This window comes from Nymphaea colorata, chromosome 7 (genome assembly GCF_008831285.2).
Source record: "Nymphaea colorata isolate Beijing-Zhang1983 chromosome 7, ASM883128v2, whole genome shotgun sequence".
NCBI lineage: Eukaryota > Viridiplantae > Streptophyta > Magnoliopsida > Nymphaeales > Nymphaeaceae > Nymphaea > Nymphaea colorata.
Genome location: NC_045144.1, coordinates 18,590,633 through 18,609,776, shown reverse-complemented (window position 1 = coordinate 18,609,776; position 19,144 = coordinate 18,590,633). Strand labels below are relative to the sequence as shown.

Below are 19,144 nucleotides of genomic sequence, written 5' to 3'. Positions count from 1 at the left end.
CTTTACTTTTTTTCTTCTTTTCCTTTTAATTTTGATACGACTACATGGGTCATTTGCAGAAACAATTCAAGACCAAAGCCCATTTAACAACACCACAAAAGTCTAAAGAGTAAGCACCGACCTTCACTCTGTGGTCCATCGGCTGCTGCTGCACTTGCTTGTTTCGTTGATGCTTTCGGTTCAGCGCAAACACACCATGCATCAGGAGACTAGTCAAAATTTGCTAGCGCAGCACCCATCGACGTCCTCCTCTAGAGATAAAAGCTATCAAAAATCCTTCCACAACCAATTAAATCAAAATTTACATCTACAGAATCACAAGCCATTATCAAGAGAAGAAGAAACAAATTGCCAAGAGAAAGGAATGTCCAAAAGTTCACAAGCATTTTGTTGAACGTAATCTGTTCGATGGTGAAGTTCTCCGGATAAAGAAGCTCGCAAGCAGACCAAAGATTCAAAATTTTTGCTTCCATGTATTTTTTACTAGTGTCACCGTAGGAGCCGTTTGGCATTAGAAACAACTCCAATTTCGGAATGAATTCATGGAACACTCACGGTATTCTTAATACTCAGGGTTCATAACAGGGAAGCATTAGAAGAACCATGTATTTTTTGAATGTGAGTGTAATTTGCCCTACTCAAATCCAACCCACAAAACCCAGCCCACATTTAGCCTGCCCTTGAAGAAAATCTTAGCTCCACCGCTTATTACGGGCATCCCCTTAGAAGACTTGACGACCCGTCCTGAAAATCACAGTGGACCTTCTAGCCTTGGGAAAATCGACAGTAAATCTTTTAGCCCTGGGTTTTGTGCCACTACAAAATAGTGCGGTTTTCTCATGTAACATATACAACAACCAGAAACAACCTTATGAAGTTCAGATACGGTATGCCGCTGTCCACTAGATCAACCAAACTGAACATTGTTATTGTACACACATTCGCGGTACACAGAAAAGTTGACAGCGACGAGAAACAAATTGTTGTTTTTAGATGATCAGATCCAAAGACCTTGGGGAAAAATGACATAAAGCCCTTCAAAGCCATTCATCTACTGGATAGTGATATCAAAGATCTAAGAGAAGTCACAACCAGCCTCTAGCTAGATGGACGACCACAAAAAATATGGGTGCAGTTGTTCGATTTTGTAAAAATGACTTGAACATTTTTCTAGCAAAGATACCCTGCACCTGATGCTTTCATACTGTTTACTTCTCATCAATCAATCACCAAACAACATATGTAATATGCATTCACTGCCTTGTCAACATTTATTGGACGGCAGCATCAAGCAATATCTTTTTCAAGCTGTAAAAGAAAACACGCCTGGATTCAAAAGAGTTACGTACACACCTTGGCTTTTTCAGGGAGTCTCTGAAACTTTTTGTTCCTCTGGTGCATTGCAGCCACGGATCAAAACCAGACCTGTTAAATAGCAGAAGGCTTGGTGACATGGATACTCAAGCAAAATTCTTTCAACCTATGAAAACTTCCTCGAAAGCAAATAAGGCAAATTATGCTTGTTAACTATGAAGTGTCATGCTTATTGGATATGCTAAAATGTGTGTCTGGGTGTGCCTACACAAGAGAGGCAAGATAGAAATCCAGTATACTAATATATAAGGCATTCCACGAGCTGTTGAACTACATTAAAGTTAATCTTGAGCCAGGGAATTTAAGAGATTTGGAGCACCAAAGGGAACAATTTTCTCACGCTGACCTTAATGTGTCACTAAGTCATATCTTGTAATCATTTGGGAAAATTATCAATAATTCTCACAAGCGCTTGAGATTGAATTGCATAGAAACTATAAGACTGAATGGGCATACTTCAAGAACTTGCAGAAATACCGATTTGTGGCAATACCGCACTCAATCTCATTATCTTGCTTTTATTACCTTTGCATGTGCAGACGAATCCAATGTTTCCACAACGACCGCGTGCGCCCACAAGTATGAGTGTGGAATCTGATTCTGACACCAACTATAATGACCAGACCCAAATACATGATTTGAGAAATCATAGCTCACCTGTAGCCAGCTTTGTTTTCTACTCCCAAGATCACAGACTAAGACAACTGTAGTAAGAAGCTCAAGTTTTCAAAACCCCTCATTTTTCTCAAAACGATCAATGTAGTGTTATTTTTAAATCTTAATCGCACTCGGGGTGTCACAGCAAACACCTATCAGGCGTATATAAATTATAAAGCTATCAATATAACTTTACGGTAACCAAATTGAACCAAATAAATGTATGTGCCCGTTCTGGCTGCAGTGATTCACACAACAGTCAACCCATGCACCAGATTTGCCATAATCAGCAGATACTATGAATTCCCTAAATCGTCTTTCAACCCTCGAGAGGTTGAATGAGGAAATTTTTGAAGGTCAACTCTAGGTGGAAGGTGTATGGTCTTAATTAAAAGTGACCCAACTCACTTCTATACCGGGCTTGTGCTTTTGGTCTGACAGGGCTTGTGCTTTTGGTCTGACAGATTCCAACCTATTGCTTAGCAGTTTTAATTCCAACTTAAAAAAAAGGGCTATAAAACAAGACAACCAACTGCTTCAATGGTTTATAAAAAGAGTTGCTAAGCAATTGGTTGTTAAGCAATTGGTTGTTATGGCTACTAACCTTTTTCAGGCTAAAACCTAAACTGCAAAGGCAGGTTGAGAACTGTCGAATCAAGGGCCTGTAGGAGTGGATTGACTAGTAATGCATATCCTAAATATGACAGTCACTAATGACTAACGTAGCAGATGGATGAGTTGTTGTGAGCTAGAGCGGTCGCATGTGAAAATCAACGAAGTTCACGTTACGGAACTGGACTCTCGTACTCAAATATGCATCACAGTATAGGTCTGCGGTAAACATCCCAGCCTAACCCGATACTAAGAACGATTCAGAATATGATGAACATGTCAATGACAGCTACCTACGTCGTATATGAATTTTAGAATGTACTTACAGCATCGGCATTTGTTGTTTTCCAATATTTGCATTGGCATTCTTATTGCATGTATATTAAACTGTGAACAACAACTTCCCAAACGTTTGGTTAAGCCTTGAAGCATCATGTCATTTGATAGATATACTTTCTCTCAGATTTATCCATTGATGCAGCATATGAAGAGGAAGACATTTGAAGTTACTACTAGACAAAAAGTGTGGTACTCGTTTTGTATGTGCCTACTGCCGACCAAAATGGGCAGGCACCTTCCAAAAGCATCCCACATGTTAGAGCGGACAGTCCATCCCCTTGGACAAAGTAAGGACAAAAGAATCAGTACACTCATGCAAAACATACTTCAGTAGCTACAGTACAGCCACCTCATATGATGACCATTGATGAGGTCCCGGCTCCGCCACAAAAGGAAAGACGAGTGTCCTCAATATGCGTCAGCCGATTCCAAGTAGAATTGAGATTGGGTGGCTGACTCGAGAGTTTCCATTTAATTAATTTTTTTAAACTTTCAAATTTTTTATTTTCTATACATTTTATTTTCCAAAAGAAAACCGACTCTTACAACACTAGGTCATGTCTCAGCCTATACACATAATGTCAGCTGCAAACCAAAATCGTTCTGCCTGATACAATGTCTTGCAAGATGAAGCATTTCTTGACTTATAAAATACTTTAAAATAGTTATTATTAAATAGAGAAGGACAATAATCTGATATGAGCACCATATGCATGGGGCCAGTATGCTGTATCTGCCACTGATACGAAAACCAAAACTAGTCACAACAGCAGGAAAAACAATCTAAATGGACTAAGACTAGTCGTCCGATCCAATCAAGGGGAGGAATTTAAAACTTACAATCTTGGGCTTGTCCATACATATATATATATATATATATATATATATATATATATATATATATATATAGTGTACGCACCTTGGCACGTGCAATCATAGCCATTTCTTTGGACGGATGAACAGCCAAAAGTATTATGTTATGGAATTGCCAACCTGGTCATATGTGTAATACTGCACGAATTTTTTCTTTTTTAAAAATTACCAAAATATGTATTGCTCCTTTACTGCGTACCGTGGGCACTCGACTTTTCCTCGTGGAATTGAGGCAGCGAACTTTGTTCGCTTAAGTACGTCCATTTACTGATGACTCGATCATCACTTGAAGAAAAGAATGGGACAAAAGGTATTTTGAAAGTTGAACTAGAAAGGAACCGCCTATGAAGGAAAAAAAAAACAAGTATTTTTCAGTTAATACATAGCATTTTATGTGTTCCACTGCAACACCAAAGTGAAGCTTTCACTGACATCGAGTCGAAAAGTGAATCTAGTTCTGTCGATGCTTCAGAAGTACTTCATAGTTTATATTATTAGAAGGAACCACAACTGCTATTTTGAAACATTTTTGTTAATCGCGTGACGCTTGTCCTTTATAAACAACAGTTACCAATTGCTCTCAAAATTTGCACCATTGGCGATCGAGTTATTTTTGCAAGATAACTTTCAATTCCGCAATTTTACGTTCCCATTTTCTAGTGTTACGTATAGCAAAGGAACAGAAGATGAAAATGCAGAACTGGAGATGTGACGCACGAAAAAAGAAACCCCATCTTGACACTTTGTATTGTAAAGAAGGTTCACAATTTGATGAGTTCGTCAGTGCCACATCCATGAAAACATCTACACCAATTTTACTGCTCGCTCTCAAGACAAAGATATGCAGATTACTATGCTAGTGAATCTGTATCAAACCTCGAGAAGATCAAGATAAACATCAATCAAATTAAATTCCTAACCATCACTGTAAAAATTTTAACTAAAACCGTCACTATTCGCACTTTCTATAACTGTTACTATTGGCACTCTACATGATAAAAATCCATTTTCAAGTTTTAACTAAATAATTAAGTTTGGAGCTTCATTTAAAACCGTTACTGTTGGCGATTTCTATATGATAAAAGTAAAACTCTAGAAACGAATTCTGCCAACTTCATCACAAATATAACCTCCATTTTCACAAAAAAGAGAGTACAAAAATCAGCTTCATCTAAGACCGTAATGTCGATACTTTATATGACAAAATTTATAATTCTTGAAATGAATTCTGCACAAAGATCATATCATAATTCTGACCTCCTATCCATAATTCCTAAAATTAATGGTCCACAAAGAACACAATATAATTAGCTTCTTCCATTCCATTCGAACCTAACCGGCGCCCCAAATACTTTTTAGTCAATTTGAAAGCAAAGTTTTGTATTCAGGCCTAAAACTCAATATGATCGCAAGATTCTTCCGCCAATCCACAAGTAGAAAAACAAAGTCTTCTCGATTCAAAAGTTAGCAAACAAAAACAGATGTGCTTAAGTATCGCCGATCTCCCTCGGAAGCATATGCATAACAATTCATGGTCCTTCTTATCGATTCAAGAGTTAGGGAACAAAAATAGATACGCGAAGTATCACCTATCTCCCCGCAAGCATTTGCAGAATCATCATCCTACCAATCCGCAACAAAACAAGAGGAAAATACGAACAGTAACACATAGAGAAGACTCATCCAGTGATCCACGCGTTTCAGAACTTTATCAACACTAAATTGACATCATCAACCGCACAAGTCCAAGTTAGTTCTTTACATATTGTACGAAAGGCATTCGGTCTGTCAATTCCTATAAAACTTGTTTTATTCATCGAAATCCACCGATCAACTTTCTCATAATCCAGAACGCAAGGATGCATGAATATAAACGGCGAATCGATGAAAATCTCCATTTGGACACGCGAAGGCAATATTAAACCCACAAAAGAACCTAAAATCAACTAACTACTGCAAGATACCAAGTAAATCGAGACAGATGCAACCAATCTCCTAGCCAAAACCTTAGAAATAGAAAGCCATCAGAAGCAGAGGACTCACCGCCGCCGTAAAGCAGGGCGTTCTTTGAAGACCCTGAGGGCTGCCGATTGCTTTCCATTGAACGTCCGATCTCGCCCCCGACGTTGATCTCTCTCTCTCGCTCGCTCGCTCGCTCCGCTCGCCCTCTCGCAAAGGAGGCAAGACTTTGGGTTTCTTTTGGCGCCAATTGAAAAGGTAGAAAATGCGCGATCTGTTATATAGTATAGGAGTGTTATTTTCACTTAAGGGCTAACTATTTAGTCGTAATCTAAAAAATGGCTATATATTTTTGATATTTTAAAAAAGCACCTCTTCCTGTAATACAGGACATCAGGTCACCTGGCCAGCAGGGACGAAGTCACGAAGGGGAGGGGGAGCCGAAAGGGGCTTTGGCTCCCCTTCATATTTTTCAAAAACTTTAAAATTTTATGTGTAAATTTTAAAAAATTAGTTTATATATATATATATATATATATATATATATATATATATATATTGAAATTTTTATTTTGGTCCATATTAAAATTTTGAAATTATAGTTTGGCCCTTGCGACAAAAAATTCTTGATTCCGCTCTCCTGCTAGCGAGTGACCCTTTTAACGTGAAACATCTCTATATTCCATTAGGCTTGCCTCCACCCACTTAATTGATGCTGTTTTGTATTAAGAGGGCCACTCACTCACTGGGTCATCTCTATTCTCTAGTGGAAACAGGTTTATCACCTGGTGATTTAATTAATGCATATAACTCGGGTTTTCATGATGAATTAGATTGTTTACATTTGGATCCAATGCAAAGTTACGGATTCAAATTTCAGTCCACCAGGCTATGACTTACCCCTGCCTCTCAGCTTGGATCTGGACCAGATCTGATCCAAAATCATGCATTCAATTGGCTGGTAGGAAGAAATGATTATACGTCCAACAACTATTCAAGCCACGATTTTGGTTGTGGATCAGTACATGTCCAAATTTCAGATGTTGCAAAAGGTTCGTGTTTGGGATCCCTTTTCATCGATATAAATTCCAAAAAATAGCTATCTGGATCCGAGTCTTGGAATATCATAACAGCTACAGGCCTGGATCTTGCCCAGCTTCAATTACAGATTAGCTAGTTTGGATCAGAGCAGAGCTTGAGCCATGTAAACACCCAATCCATTCGCACACTTTGACTCTCACTATGTCTACTTTTCTTTTCATATATTGCTTTCATATTTGTCAATAGAGCACAATTTTTCTACAACAAATTCCTAGAAACTTTGGCTCATTTATGCGCTATAACGAAAGTTCTCAAAATCAGCCATATGGTATCCAAATCCTAATCCAACCATATGAGGTGCACCCATTTGAACCTGAATCTGCTCCTAAATAAGAATCTCAAACCCGGCGATGCCCCTTCACTTCATTTCGACAGAAATGTAAATGAAGGTTCAGACCTTTGCCTTTGAGCTTTCCGACCACTAATGCCTCTTGGTCAAAAATTTCTAAGTCCACCATCCTATTGTTTGTATCATTGTTATAGAAAATACGTTTTTTTTTCGAAAAAAATGTGATAAATTAAATGGACATTTAAAACTTTAAAAAAAAGTTTTTTTTTTGTTTTTTTTAACACCAAACAGTTCTTTTTCATTTTCTATTTTTTACTTGTTGCAAATGTAATTACTTTTGATGTTTGTGTTATTAGTTTTTCACTTTTTTTTTTACTTTTAGTTTTTTAAAATTTTTAAAAAATTGCTGTATTTTTTTCAAGCTCACAGAGAAAAACTCTGCCATTTTAAAACTCCAAGACGTTATTTTTTAAAAGAATAAGCATTTGTGTTCTTGTGATCAAGTTGACTAAAAAAAAAAAGAAGAGCAAGTAGGTCACATCTGGCAACTAAAGATCAAAGTCATCTTTTATTCAATCGCTCCTTCTCCGCAAATATTTGGGAATATTTTACTTCCTGGTTTGATGTATATTGCTGTCCTGCGAAGGCCTGCTGCTCTGAATTGCTATTTTGGTGTATGTGGAACTTCCGGAATTTAGGAATGGATGATGATCAATCTTTTAAACCGGTGACTGCCGAGAGGCAAGGTTGGCTTTCCGGCGCAGGAACGTTCTTAAAACAAGAATGGACGGCAGATGGTTGCAGAGCAATACAGCTGTGGCTGAAGACCAAGGTCTTCTCTCCTTTCTGGTTGTGATCTTGGATATGCGATGGACAAGGAAGAAATATATGGCGGTCGATGCTCTTCGGTTTGAAGGATCTCTTGTTTGTAGCTTCAAGCTGGCAGATGGGAGACGGTCGAGATAAATAATTGGAGATTCAGCAGTTGCAACTTCTTCTAAATGAAATCCCTGCTAGAGTGATGGCTGTAAGGCTGAGATCGAATAACAAATATTGATTGGTACAGATGGTTTCGGAATTACCTTTTGGACACAAACTGGGGCAGTGAAGACACGTCTACTGCTCTTTGAAGGAGATTTAGAGGTTCTTTTATCCTGTGTTATGAAAACGTTTCTTTGAATATGTGCCTTCTGTTGCTGGACGGAGATGTTGGGGCCTGATTTGGCTTGTGATTGCACCTTTGTATTCTTTATTTGATGGTTCTTTGATTTTTTTTGCTTTAATGGAAGGGGACAACTCTAGCCTGTTCAGGTTGTATTTTCCCTTATAACCCCTTTTATTGGAGGTAAACAAGTTGGCAGAAAAGTTCTCATCGTTAACCAATGAATCATGTTCTCTGCCCTTATGCTACTGTTATTACCATTTATTGCTTCATGGGAGTAAAAAAGATTGTAACATGAGAGAAAGCAGAACATTTCACCCCTTTTCTTGGAAATACAAAGTGACCATTTATTCTATACATGATTACCTTATGTGTCACGCAGTGCACTTTAAAGTGCATTTGTCGGTGCAATCAAACACCACTAGTTCATGAAGCAAGACACTCTCTCTCTCGCGCGCGGCTTGGAGTCTTCGTCAAGGAAACAAAAATGAAAATCATACCGTTCATTTCACAGACACGCCGCTGACCCATTACAGCAAACCCTTTAATTCACACTCGACGAAACTTCAAACTCTATGACAAGCTGTAAGACTACAAAAGAGAGTTTATTCCTTTGTTGCTTTCAGGCCACTATACAACAGAAAGCATAACAACAGGACCTGGGAAGATAAGCATGAATAACTGCTCTCTAAGATTCAGGAAAAGCACTTATTTGCTACCTGGTTCCTCTTTCAAGCTAGGGAAGAACTGGGAGAAGAGATTCAGGAAGCTATCAAAGATGGGCTACCCCAAAAACGTCCGCACCAGTAGTCAATGACAGGCCTCCAAAGGCACAAAATTAAGCCGCACGGCCAGCTTCAAAGGCTCCCTGAAAAGCACCACTAGGCACAAACCAGATTCAAAGGCCCCTCTGAAAGGCATCCATGACCTCATTTGCCTTCACGAAACGCCCCCTTACACGTTTACGTGTATCTGCCCTTGCCTTCCGTGATTCATATCTAATGTGCTTTTCATATCTGTCCAAGTCAACCAATTCCAGTTACCAGTTAGTCAACAGGAAGCGTATACAAAAAGAAAGAATCTGCACTTGAAGCACAGACAGAGAGAGAGAGAGAGAGGGAGAGAGAGAGAGAGAATGCCTTCTTGTCTTTTTCTTTTCCTTGTAACGTAACATGGCGTTACCCCTATTCTGAGCCAATTGCTCCATGTCAACTTTAGACATTGTTTTCAAGAATCCACCACCGCCAATGATGGCCTGCTCAGCGCAGCCTTCTTTGGAAATATTACGGCTTGGACTTGCTTGGGTAAAAGTGGTATCAGAAGATCCTATACAAGGTCGAAGGCAACTCTCAGACTGTTGCCGATTCTGTTTGCCATTTGCTGGAGGTTGCCATTCCATGCCAAAGCCAATCAGATTCGCCTGCTGGAGTTTATAAATAAGAATGCACAATCAAATATGAGTTAGAGAACAGCTACCATTACCAGTTTAGGACATTAAAAGAATAAAACGTGCAGCCCACAGTTTCTCGTATCAGGGTTTAAGCTACTCCCTCCAAAAGCCTAACATTGTAAGGACCCTAAATGAAACCTGCCGCCCTAGGATGTCGGTTTGAATACCTTGTACATAACATTTGCTAATGAAAACATTTCTAGCTATGGTGCATGAAGAACGAAAGTTCATGTTTCCTAGAGTTTATTATATACCAAATAGCTCATCATTTATGGATCACAACGAGTGTTATATACGTTTTATCTTCCAAGCAAATGTCATTTCCATGGAACCATGCCCTAGCATTCTAACATCCCGAATGCGAAAAAGGAGTTCAAGACCCATCATAGATAGTGAGAGCAAATCAAAGGAGCATTCCAATTAAAAATAGGGACAATTCATTGTCCACTGAAGCTTCCTTTTACTCCTCTCCAAAAACGACACTGCAAGAGATCTGCAAGGTTCAGGGACAACGTCGAACTACATATAAAGATATAGAATTATGCCAGGTTGCGCCTTTTCACTTTTATCAGCTACTAGTTTCAACAATCATAGGATAAGTTACTAAAAGGGAAGGAGGAACAAAAAGAAAACAACGAGAATTCAACTATAAGTATTACCTACAAAGTACAAAGAGACTTGTCAAATTATCTTTACTTGAAATAAAAGCAAAAGTCTTGCAACTTGCAAGGCTCTAACTATAGTGGGATAGTTTTTCCCACTAACAGGAAAAGAAGATAAGAAGACCACTATGAATTCATAATGAATCGAGTATTCAATGAGGAGGTTGAAACAGCAAAGCAAATTTTCCAAAGGTACCTGTTGAATATCAGAGGAGAAAACATCGTCTATAGAACGAAAATTTAAGCTACACATGTCATCCAGGAAATTTGATGTAGCAGATGTTTCTGTCACTGGTTCATCAAAGTTCTTGATCCTCAAATTCGGTTCATGAGGACCATATCCGGTTTCTGTTGTTTCGCACTGCCCATGATCCCTGCATCTACTATTCTGGACACCCCAAATATGAACCTGCAAGTTTATAGAAGCGAAACCAGATGAATCTTATCACAAGGGAAGAAAGATATGGCCTGCTCATGCATCCTTCATGAAAATAATAAATCCTGAATAAAATCTGACATATTCTACCGTTCAACAACTGTAATAACATAGAGGTACCATATACAGATGGAGGTCACGGATGAACAGCAATCAGGAGAAGCAGCCACAGAAGACATAGAGTAAAGAGGGGACTTTCCTTTTACCATCCCTTTCAGCAATAAAGTACCCCGCCCAGTGGTTGCATAGTCACCACCGGTCCTGATTTACCAAACTCCCTGCGAATCATCCTATCCTCGAAACACCTATCACCACCGCCAGCAGGCTTGCAAAGGCAAATCTCCTAGAGGAAACTTGGTATACCGTATACTCCCCACAACCATTAATTACAATCCGGTTGAAAATATATGAAGTATTAGGTGTCACGATCCACAACCGGTGGTATCAAGAAAGCTAAAATTCATAGAGTTTAAATTCAGTGGAACAATACTCAGTTTCATCCTTTCTAATACAATTTCAAGAACGCTATCCATTTCTGACATCAAAATTCAAGACATCCGCCTCAATTGATCACAGTAACCGGTGATTTTTCAATTTGTATCAACGACAGCAAATTATAAATCAACTAGAAAAATGAAGAATTGCTCAGCAGAAATTCGTCATTAAACTACATAACGTCGCACCATTAGAGAAACAGAGCTAGAAGTATAAGAAAATATGATCATCAGAATCTTCAGGAACAGTTTGCATGAGTAGGGCTCGACTTTCTCAGACGTGTGATCAAGAGGAAACACATAGGAAATGAGAAACAAACCTGATTAGATTGATCTGAAGGACCACCATCCCAAAGAATTTCTGTTCCGAAGTCACGACCTTCAGCAGGCAACATCGTTGCAGCCATATAAGGCGCCTGCTGATCCGCATCAACCAAGTACTCTTCCATGTGCGCGTAGCGAGAATCTGGCACCTGAAAATTTCCTGTTGGGGCACTCTCACCAAGTGCTGACTGCCCCAAATCTACGAAAGATTCACAATCTTTTTCCACCATCTCACTCTTGAGCAGTTCGACAAGTTGGCAAAACATCAGTTGTTTCCGCTTCCCGCAGCTGAGATTCTGATCCTAAACCCACAAACAAAAAGACAAAAAAAGACACTCAATACAACTACACTTTTTCTGATAAAGAGAGAAGCTCAGCAGTAGCAAGTCATATTCTGATTTGCCCATAACACTAGAATTCATGCTAGTGAAATAGTTTTACGGCCAATTGTAATGTAGCACCCATAGTAGTAAATCCAATTCCCTGAAGAGAACACAAAAGTTCATATTAATCATTTAAATGAATCCAAACAAGAGAACCAATACCTTCGGAAGCGAACCTAATTCGCCGGAAGGGACGACCAGATCCTGCAGACCAAGGAAATCGAACAGATTATCAGCGTTCCCAACCAAATTGGCGCGGAACCAATCAACATCTCCCTGTCCAACGGGGGAAGCCTCTAAGAGGGACATGAGGGACTTTTCCGAGAGATCGAACCCCAAACCGGAAGCAAGATCCCCGGCCGACGGGCAGTCCGAGAAGCCCTCCACCGGCTGCCGGACATGCTGAACAGACGCCGGGCAGCTCCCGTGAGCATCCCAATCACAGTCCTGGCAGAGAACCAAGCCGTCCGTAGCGCATCTCATGGACGCCGGCTGCGAACTGCAGTTATCGCAGAGCTGCGACCTCGAGTGCTTTCTCGCCAACGCGTTCGCCAAGTGGACTTGCCGATCGCAGGGCAGGCAGAGCTTCGCGGAGTCGGCGCGGCAGAAGACGACGGCCCCGTTATGGTTGCAGTGGTCACAGACCGCCTTAGTTTTTTCCATTTCGCGATCGAAAGAAAATGAAGAAGACTACACAACCAACCCAGTCCAATTACCCCAAAACAACGAGCACCAAACCCTAGCACCGGATCATCATCCTCCAACCGACCAGAAACCATCATCAGAAGAAGACGACCAAAAACAAAAAGAAGAAGAAGAAAACGACGACCAAGAAGAAGAAGAAGCCACAATCATCGAAGTAGGACCCGCCATTTCCAGAGAAGGTGTCTCTAAGCGAAGAATGTGTTGCGACAGGTCTAAACAACGAAAAGAAATCTATATTCGTCCAAAAGAAAATCGCATATCTGCCGGAATTTCCGTTTCTGGAAAAGAATCCGGCGGCTGAGAAGCACCTAACGGACGGCTCCCGCCTGCTTTCCGAAAGGGGGAAGCTCTACGCCCTAACCCTAACGCATTACCTCCCTGGGATCCGAGTTCCTCCTCATGGAAAGAGAGAGAGAGGGAAGAAATCAAATGGCAGCGGCCACTTTTCTCTGTGCTTTCTTCAAGAAGAAAAGTTTAGTGTTTTTTAATTAATTTAATAAATTATTTGAAAGAGAAAGACAAGGCGAGAGTGGGAGGACGTGGCTGCCGGCCGGACCATGGGGCCGAACGGAGGGGTCCTGACTGCCCAAAGATATTTATGACAGATACATAGAGTTCTTCCAAATGGGGCCCACACGGAATTCCCGGGGGAAAGAGAAAAATATCTCATAACGCTTTTCAGTTCGCTTTAATTTTGCTGAGATCCGTCCTCGGCGGTAATCTTCCGTCCGCAAGACTCTCGCCTGATTTCTCTTCTCTCTTTTTCTTTTTTCATATATATAATTCTTTTTTTTTTTTTGCTAAATGACTAAAATTTAAAAATACGCTGTTAAATTAAAAGACAGACCGCACAATAACGCTAGCACCGGTTTGTGATGTAATGATAGTTTAATATGGTTTTAATGATAATTTTATCATCTGTTTAACAATAAATTTTTAAAACTTAATAACCTAGCAACTGCCTCTGTTCACTATATACATTGATATATATATATATATATTAAAATGAACCAGCTATCTTTTTAGCTTGTTGTATTTTTTTTAGTTTATAACGTTAAAAACTATCACAAAAGGTGCATTGCAATGCAATAGTCAGGAGGCTTCTGCTCACTGACAATATTATCTTGTTACTGTTTCATAAAAGGTGCATTGCAATGCAATAGTGAGGCTTCTCACTGACAATATTATTTTGTTACTGTTTCATAAATCTGTTTAAAAAATTAACAAATCTATTTAGAAAATTAAATTAATTTCATAAAACATATAACATATGACATGAATCTGCCCTATTTTTAAGGAGTTTCTAGTTAACCGGACCTTATTGATTGCATTTGTCATCATCAGTCTAGAAATTAATGTGGAGACTTCCACACTCAATAGGACTCATTAAGCTGCCCACGGGAAGGAAGGGCACGGTTTCAAGCCCATGACAGCAACGCCTTCCACATCACCTAAAGGTCATCCATTTCTTGGGGAACATTTCACAAAAGCATGGCTAAATTTCAAAAAAGAAATAAAATCACACTTATATTAGAATGTTTTTCATCTAGTTGCTTGAAATAATGTATGCATGAAAAGTAGAAGTAGTTAAATGAATTCTTCGACACCCCAGTTGCGTTTTCTTTATTATTTATGCGCTTCTTGTGTTTTGTATATTATTTATGTGCCTCATTTGTAAAATCTTTTTTATATTGTTTATGTGCCTCTTATATTATTGCCTGAATTTTCCATTGTTGTTGCCCGTGTAAGACCCAATAGTTCTCAAGGTTTTCTTGTTAAAAAAGTTTTTTTGACATAAGAAAAGAAAAAAGATGATACTTTGAAAAGGCATTTGATGAGAAGAATATATTGTGCTTTTAAAATACATGTTATTAACCTCACCCCATGGTGAAAAGCGGAGAATTATGTTGCGACCTGAATGAATTTATCTTTGTATCCAAAGCAATGTCCGGTCACTTTTTACGGTTCAAAATAATAGAATCTACGAAAATCAGTCTCCTAAAACACATGTTCTTACTGTGCACATTTAAAGAATACCATATTTTTTTCCATAATATTTAATAAATATGATTCTTAATCTAATAATAAAGTCTTGTACATAATGGCATCATATTTCTTGCAACAAAAACGTGGTATATTTTGAAATATGTACTACAAAAAATATACTTTAATTATATAAAATCTTTTGTTTTCAAATGTCGTTCGTTAATACAAAGTATAAACAATTTAAAAGTCCTCACTCACACGTTTTAAAGGAGAGGACGCAGGCCATCATCCTTCGGACAAGTCTCAAAAAATTCTGTGGCATTACTTTTTCTGCCCACGTCCAAACACGCGTTAGGAGTAAAAAATTCAATTTTTTTATTGTGTAATTTCTTTATTGTGAAATCCGGGCCTAAGCCCAGCTTCATAATTAGTCGAGCTCGGTTCAATTAAATAAAAAAATATATTTTTATATAAAGTCATATTTAAATATAAGTAATTGTAATAAAATATTATAATTATATATATATAATAAATATTTAAAAAATATATCAAGCCAACTCGAGCTTATCTGGCCCACCCGGGCCAGCCAGTGCCCTTTCTTCTAGGCCGAGCCCTGGTTCGACTCGAGCCCAGTATTGGGTATCTATCTTTAATAGTAAAAAAAAAACCATATAATCTTATTCTTATTCTCAGAAGAGAGAAAAAATAATTGCAAAATCGTGAATTCAAAGAGCTGATATGAAATCTGCAGCTTTCAAATTTGCATAGATATTGCATCACGTGGGATCCTAAATCCGATGTCATCAAACGCAGCCGTGGAGAAGATTACTTCCCGCTGCGTAAGAAAGTCTTCATCTTTCTATTATTACAGACTCAAATTTGCGCATACGCCGTGATCCTTTCTGCTCTTTCTTCGAAAAAGTTTCTCGATAGGAGGCCTTTTCCTGTCAACGTTTAGGGAATCATCCTTTCTTAATCCAGCCACTTGTCTCAGTGGCGTTGGTGAACCACTTAAGATCTCGATCAGTATCTTTCTCCATCAAAATTATGAGATGGCCCAGCCAAGTCAAGCTTCCTAATATTTTATATTTTGACTTGCCAATATCCCTCTTATTAAGAGTTGTTTATATTTTGGATGAGCAGGAAGAATAGGACCCATTATATTAAAAAAAAAAAGATTTTGTTTAGCAAAAGTGAGTTTATCTATATTATTTTAGGTGAGCGAGAAGATTAGGCCCACTATATGGAGAAGTGAGCTCGATTACGGCCCACTATATGGAAAAGTGAGCTCGAGCCCCTTCCCTATCCCCTTGCCTCCCGAGTCCAAGGTTGCATCAGTGCCGAGTGATGAGATAATGTTTCATCAACTTGTCACTGAACCTTACCTATGCGGCACAAGAGCATAGCACCCATATAATTGAATTGACGACATGTTATCACTAGTTCGAACAACTACTCTATGCTCAATTGAATTGAATTGACGACATGTTATCACTAGTTCGAACAACTACTCTATGCCCAATTGAGACGACATGTTGCCTATACTTCATGTCATCGTGAGGCGACTTAAATCGGCTTGAATCGGCCGATTCGTATGTCAGCATTTAACTATTTTTTACAATATTTTAATTTTTGAATATTTGAATTGTGTTTATATATTTTTATTAGAATCACTTAGTCAGCCGAGTTCATTGAATTGCCAGTTTTATAACAATGGTATGCATATCATGAGGTCACTGATACTGGCTCCATTAAAAATCGACTGATACTAGGCTGAATCAGCATACACCCAATACATTACCAACCGTATATTGGAGAAGTCAGATCACATTGCCGCCCAATACACTACCAACCGTCGGAGTTTCTAATGTAAGATAGAAATAAAGATTTGTGACATTTATAAAAAAAAGTGAAAGTCTGAGACCGTCTTTAAACATCAACCTATCAATGTACATCAATTATATATAGTAACTATATAATATTAAGCTTAAGTCTTATGCCGTAAAATGATTATACATATAACATATGCATCCTTACTCCAAGGTTTACTCGAGACAAACTTTTCACCAATAGGACCAATTTTTTCTTTAGCATTAAATAAACTCGTATTAACAATTCAAGATCTATAGAAGTTTCTCTTCGAATAGTTAAGTTGTGGTTATGCAGAATCTCGACCAAATTATGCCACAGGAGGCTTATCAAGGGTATTGAATTCTTGACTTTCTTCAACTGGAAAGTCTTAAGCCTAACCTCTTAAGCCAGCGACTCGCATTATTAAAAAGCCAGCGACTCGCATTATTAAAAGCCGAATTATAATATTTTAGAGTCAAATAAATCGTCTTTTTTACTCTAACCAGGATAACTTTTCGCTTTGATGACTCACAAAAAAAAAAAAAAAAACATGTATAATTTCCAAAGGGATTGGAGCAATGGATGGGTAGATGTGAATAAGGCTGGAACCAGGCGAGGCCCCACTTGGGCCCAGGCTTGGAAAAAGGGGCGCTGGGCTGGCCCAATTCCTTATCGAGCTGGCCCGATTGGACATGATAATGTTATTTTATATTTATTTTATTATTATACATATATAATATTTTATTACGATTAATTATATTTATATACTATTTTATATTTAAAATATTATTTTTTAATTAATCGTACCGGCCCGATGCCTAGGGTTAGGTGTGAATAACATCAACTCGCTTTGTTAAAGAAGAAGAAGACTAGCATAATGAAAGTGTCACATTGCGATATTGAAATCAAGTTTAGTACCTTGGGGATGAGGATGCTTGACCACACTGTTCAGCCACTTAAGCATCAAATGGCCTAATTAAAAAAGTTCAGTATATCACTAATTTGAGGGCAACGTTGCAAGTATTGGCCTTAATCAGCGGGTTCAAATTTCTCGAGGGTTTCATGTGTCAACTTTAGCTATTTTCATAATATTTTAAACATTTTTAAAATACAAAAATGTAAAAAATATTGAAAAGCTCACATGTAGCTTCGTTGAATCAGCCATTGAATTGAACTGGTCTGCATTGGTTCTCGCAATATTGGTTTCAAAATTTTAACAAGAACCAAAAAAGAATTTTTCAACTTTTTTACCTACGTTGAAGTATAATCTTTAAATTTTATACATATACTTTGGAATCTTTCAAAATTTCAAAGGCAATCTTGGGTTGGCAACAGAGGTGGAGGAGGTTGATAGGTGGTAAGTTTATGCTTTACATTTTTGAGGCGTTAATTTTCTATACTACAAATTGATAGGTGGTAAGTTTATGCTTTACATTTTTGAGGCGTTAATTTTCTATACTACAAAAGGAAATACTCATATGCAAATTGAAGTATTGTAGCCGATAAAATGAGAATTTATACCAAAATTTGAGGACAAGAAACCCCCTAATACAATAACAGCCGCAAAACATAAGCAAAAAGATAAAATATACAATATAATGTACAGTAAAACATAATAAGAGGGGTGGAAAGAGAATGAGAAGACGGAGCGGCGCAATCATCCAGTCGCAGACGAAGGACGACGTCGTAGTCGAATGGCAAAATGAACATCTCCCTGTACAAGACGAGCTACAGACTCCGACGAAAAGAAGGCGCTCCTAAAGACCCTATTGTTGCGCTCTTCTCAAATGCGCCACTAAGCTGAAATGAGCTACAACTTCCAGACACGACCCTAAGAAACCGCCAGACAGAAAGAAGGGCAGAAAAGAAAAAAAAGACGAATGAAGAGTAGAACCGAAAGGCTACTAATAAGAAAATGCCAAAAACAAATTGAAGTATTGTAGAAGTATACTCAAAATATACTCTTAAGGTAAGTAAAGAAATAAGAAGCATCCAAAAAAGTGAAAATTGAAAAATTGAGCTTCCGGGGAATAGGGAACAGTTCATTGCGAGTTTGGGTTTTTCATTATCCATCAGTAATCTTTATCCCCATTCGACAATGATAAAGTAAAGTTGGGTTCCTTATCATAATAACGGAAGCTGCCGTGTTCCAAATAAATGCATCGGGCCATGGTCTGATCTTATTAAAAGCGACATCTAAACCATATAATAATTAAATTATACGAAAGATAAGGTACAATGGGCTTCCACGTCGAGGTGTCCTGCATCGTTGATAAGGCAACACCTTGACTCAATGAATTAATAATAATAATAATAATAATAATACTATTATTATTAGGAAAGAAAAAAAAATCATAAAAAAATTTAAGCCAGTAAGACAAGCCACATTTTTGTTGCTTAGAAAAACTCTTCATATGCTTGAGTTTGGGGTATTTGAGTTCATGAACTTAGTTGCATTTCAGTGTTAGAGCAGTCATGGATAGAGCT

The 19,144-nt window shown here is 38.3% G+C and overlaps 1 protein-coding gene and 1 long non-coding RNA gene across 3 annotated transcripts; both read right to left on the bottom strand.

The window, feature by feature from the left end:
- On the bottom strand, positions 1 to 6,048 carry LOC116258052 (uncharacterized). Its single transcript, XR_004173587.1, has 3 exons — positions 5,899 to 6,048; positions 1,354 to 1,425; positions 1 to 251 (listed from the first exon to the last, which is right to left on the bottom strand). It is a non-coding gene; the product is annotated as an uncharacterized LOC116258052 (long non-coding RNA).
- A 2,806-nt stretch (positions 6,049 to 8,854) lies between these two features.
- LOC116257857 (zinc finger protein CONSTANS-LIKE 15-like) lies at positions 8,855 to 13,271 on the bottom strand. 2 transcript variants are annotated; one of them, XM_031634858.2, is made up of 5 exons: positions 12,278 to 13,271; positions 11,729 to 12,034; positions 10,675 to 10,887; positions 9,506 to 9,786; positions 8,855 to 9,382 (listed from the first exon to the last, which is right to left on the bottom strand). In XM_031634858.2, exons 1-5 carry the CDS (start codon positions 12,776 to 12,778, stop codon positions 9,265 to 9,267), a joined length of 1,419 nt encoding a protein of 472 aa, XP_031490718.1. In that variant the 5' UTR covers positions 12,779 to 13,271; the 3' UTR covers positions 8,855 to 9,264. The 2 variants fall into 2 exon arrangements, with proteins under 2 accessions (XP_031490718.1, XP_031490717.1); XM_031634857.2 differs by having other exon boundaries at positions 9,506 to 9,789; positions 12,278 to 13,270.
- Between the last annotated feature and the right edge of the window lie 5,873 nt (positions 13,272 to 19,144).

What these genes read in the sequence shown, in the direction of transcription:
- LOC116257857 (XM_031634857.2), bottom strand. Translation starts at nt 12,778, where the DNA reads ATGGAAAAAACTAAGGCGGTCTGTGACCACTGCAACCATAACGGGGCC. An exon ending in TCTCCTCTGATATTCAACAG is followed by an intron (nt 9,790 to 10,674) that starts GTACCTTTGGAA and finishes TATAAACTCCAG; the next exon opens with CAGGCGAATCTGATTGGCTT. An exon ending in GAAAAGAAAAAGACAAGAAG is followed by an intron (nt 9,383 to 9,505) that starts GCATTCTCTCTC and finishes TGACTTGGACAG; the next exon opens with ATATGAAAAGCACATTAGAT.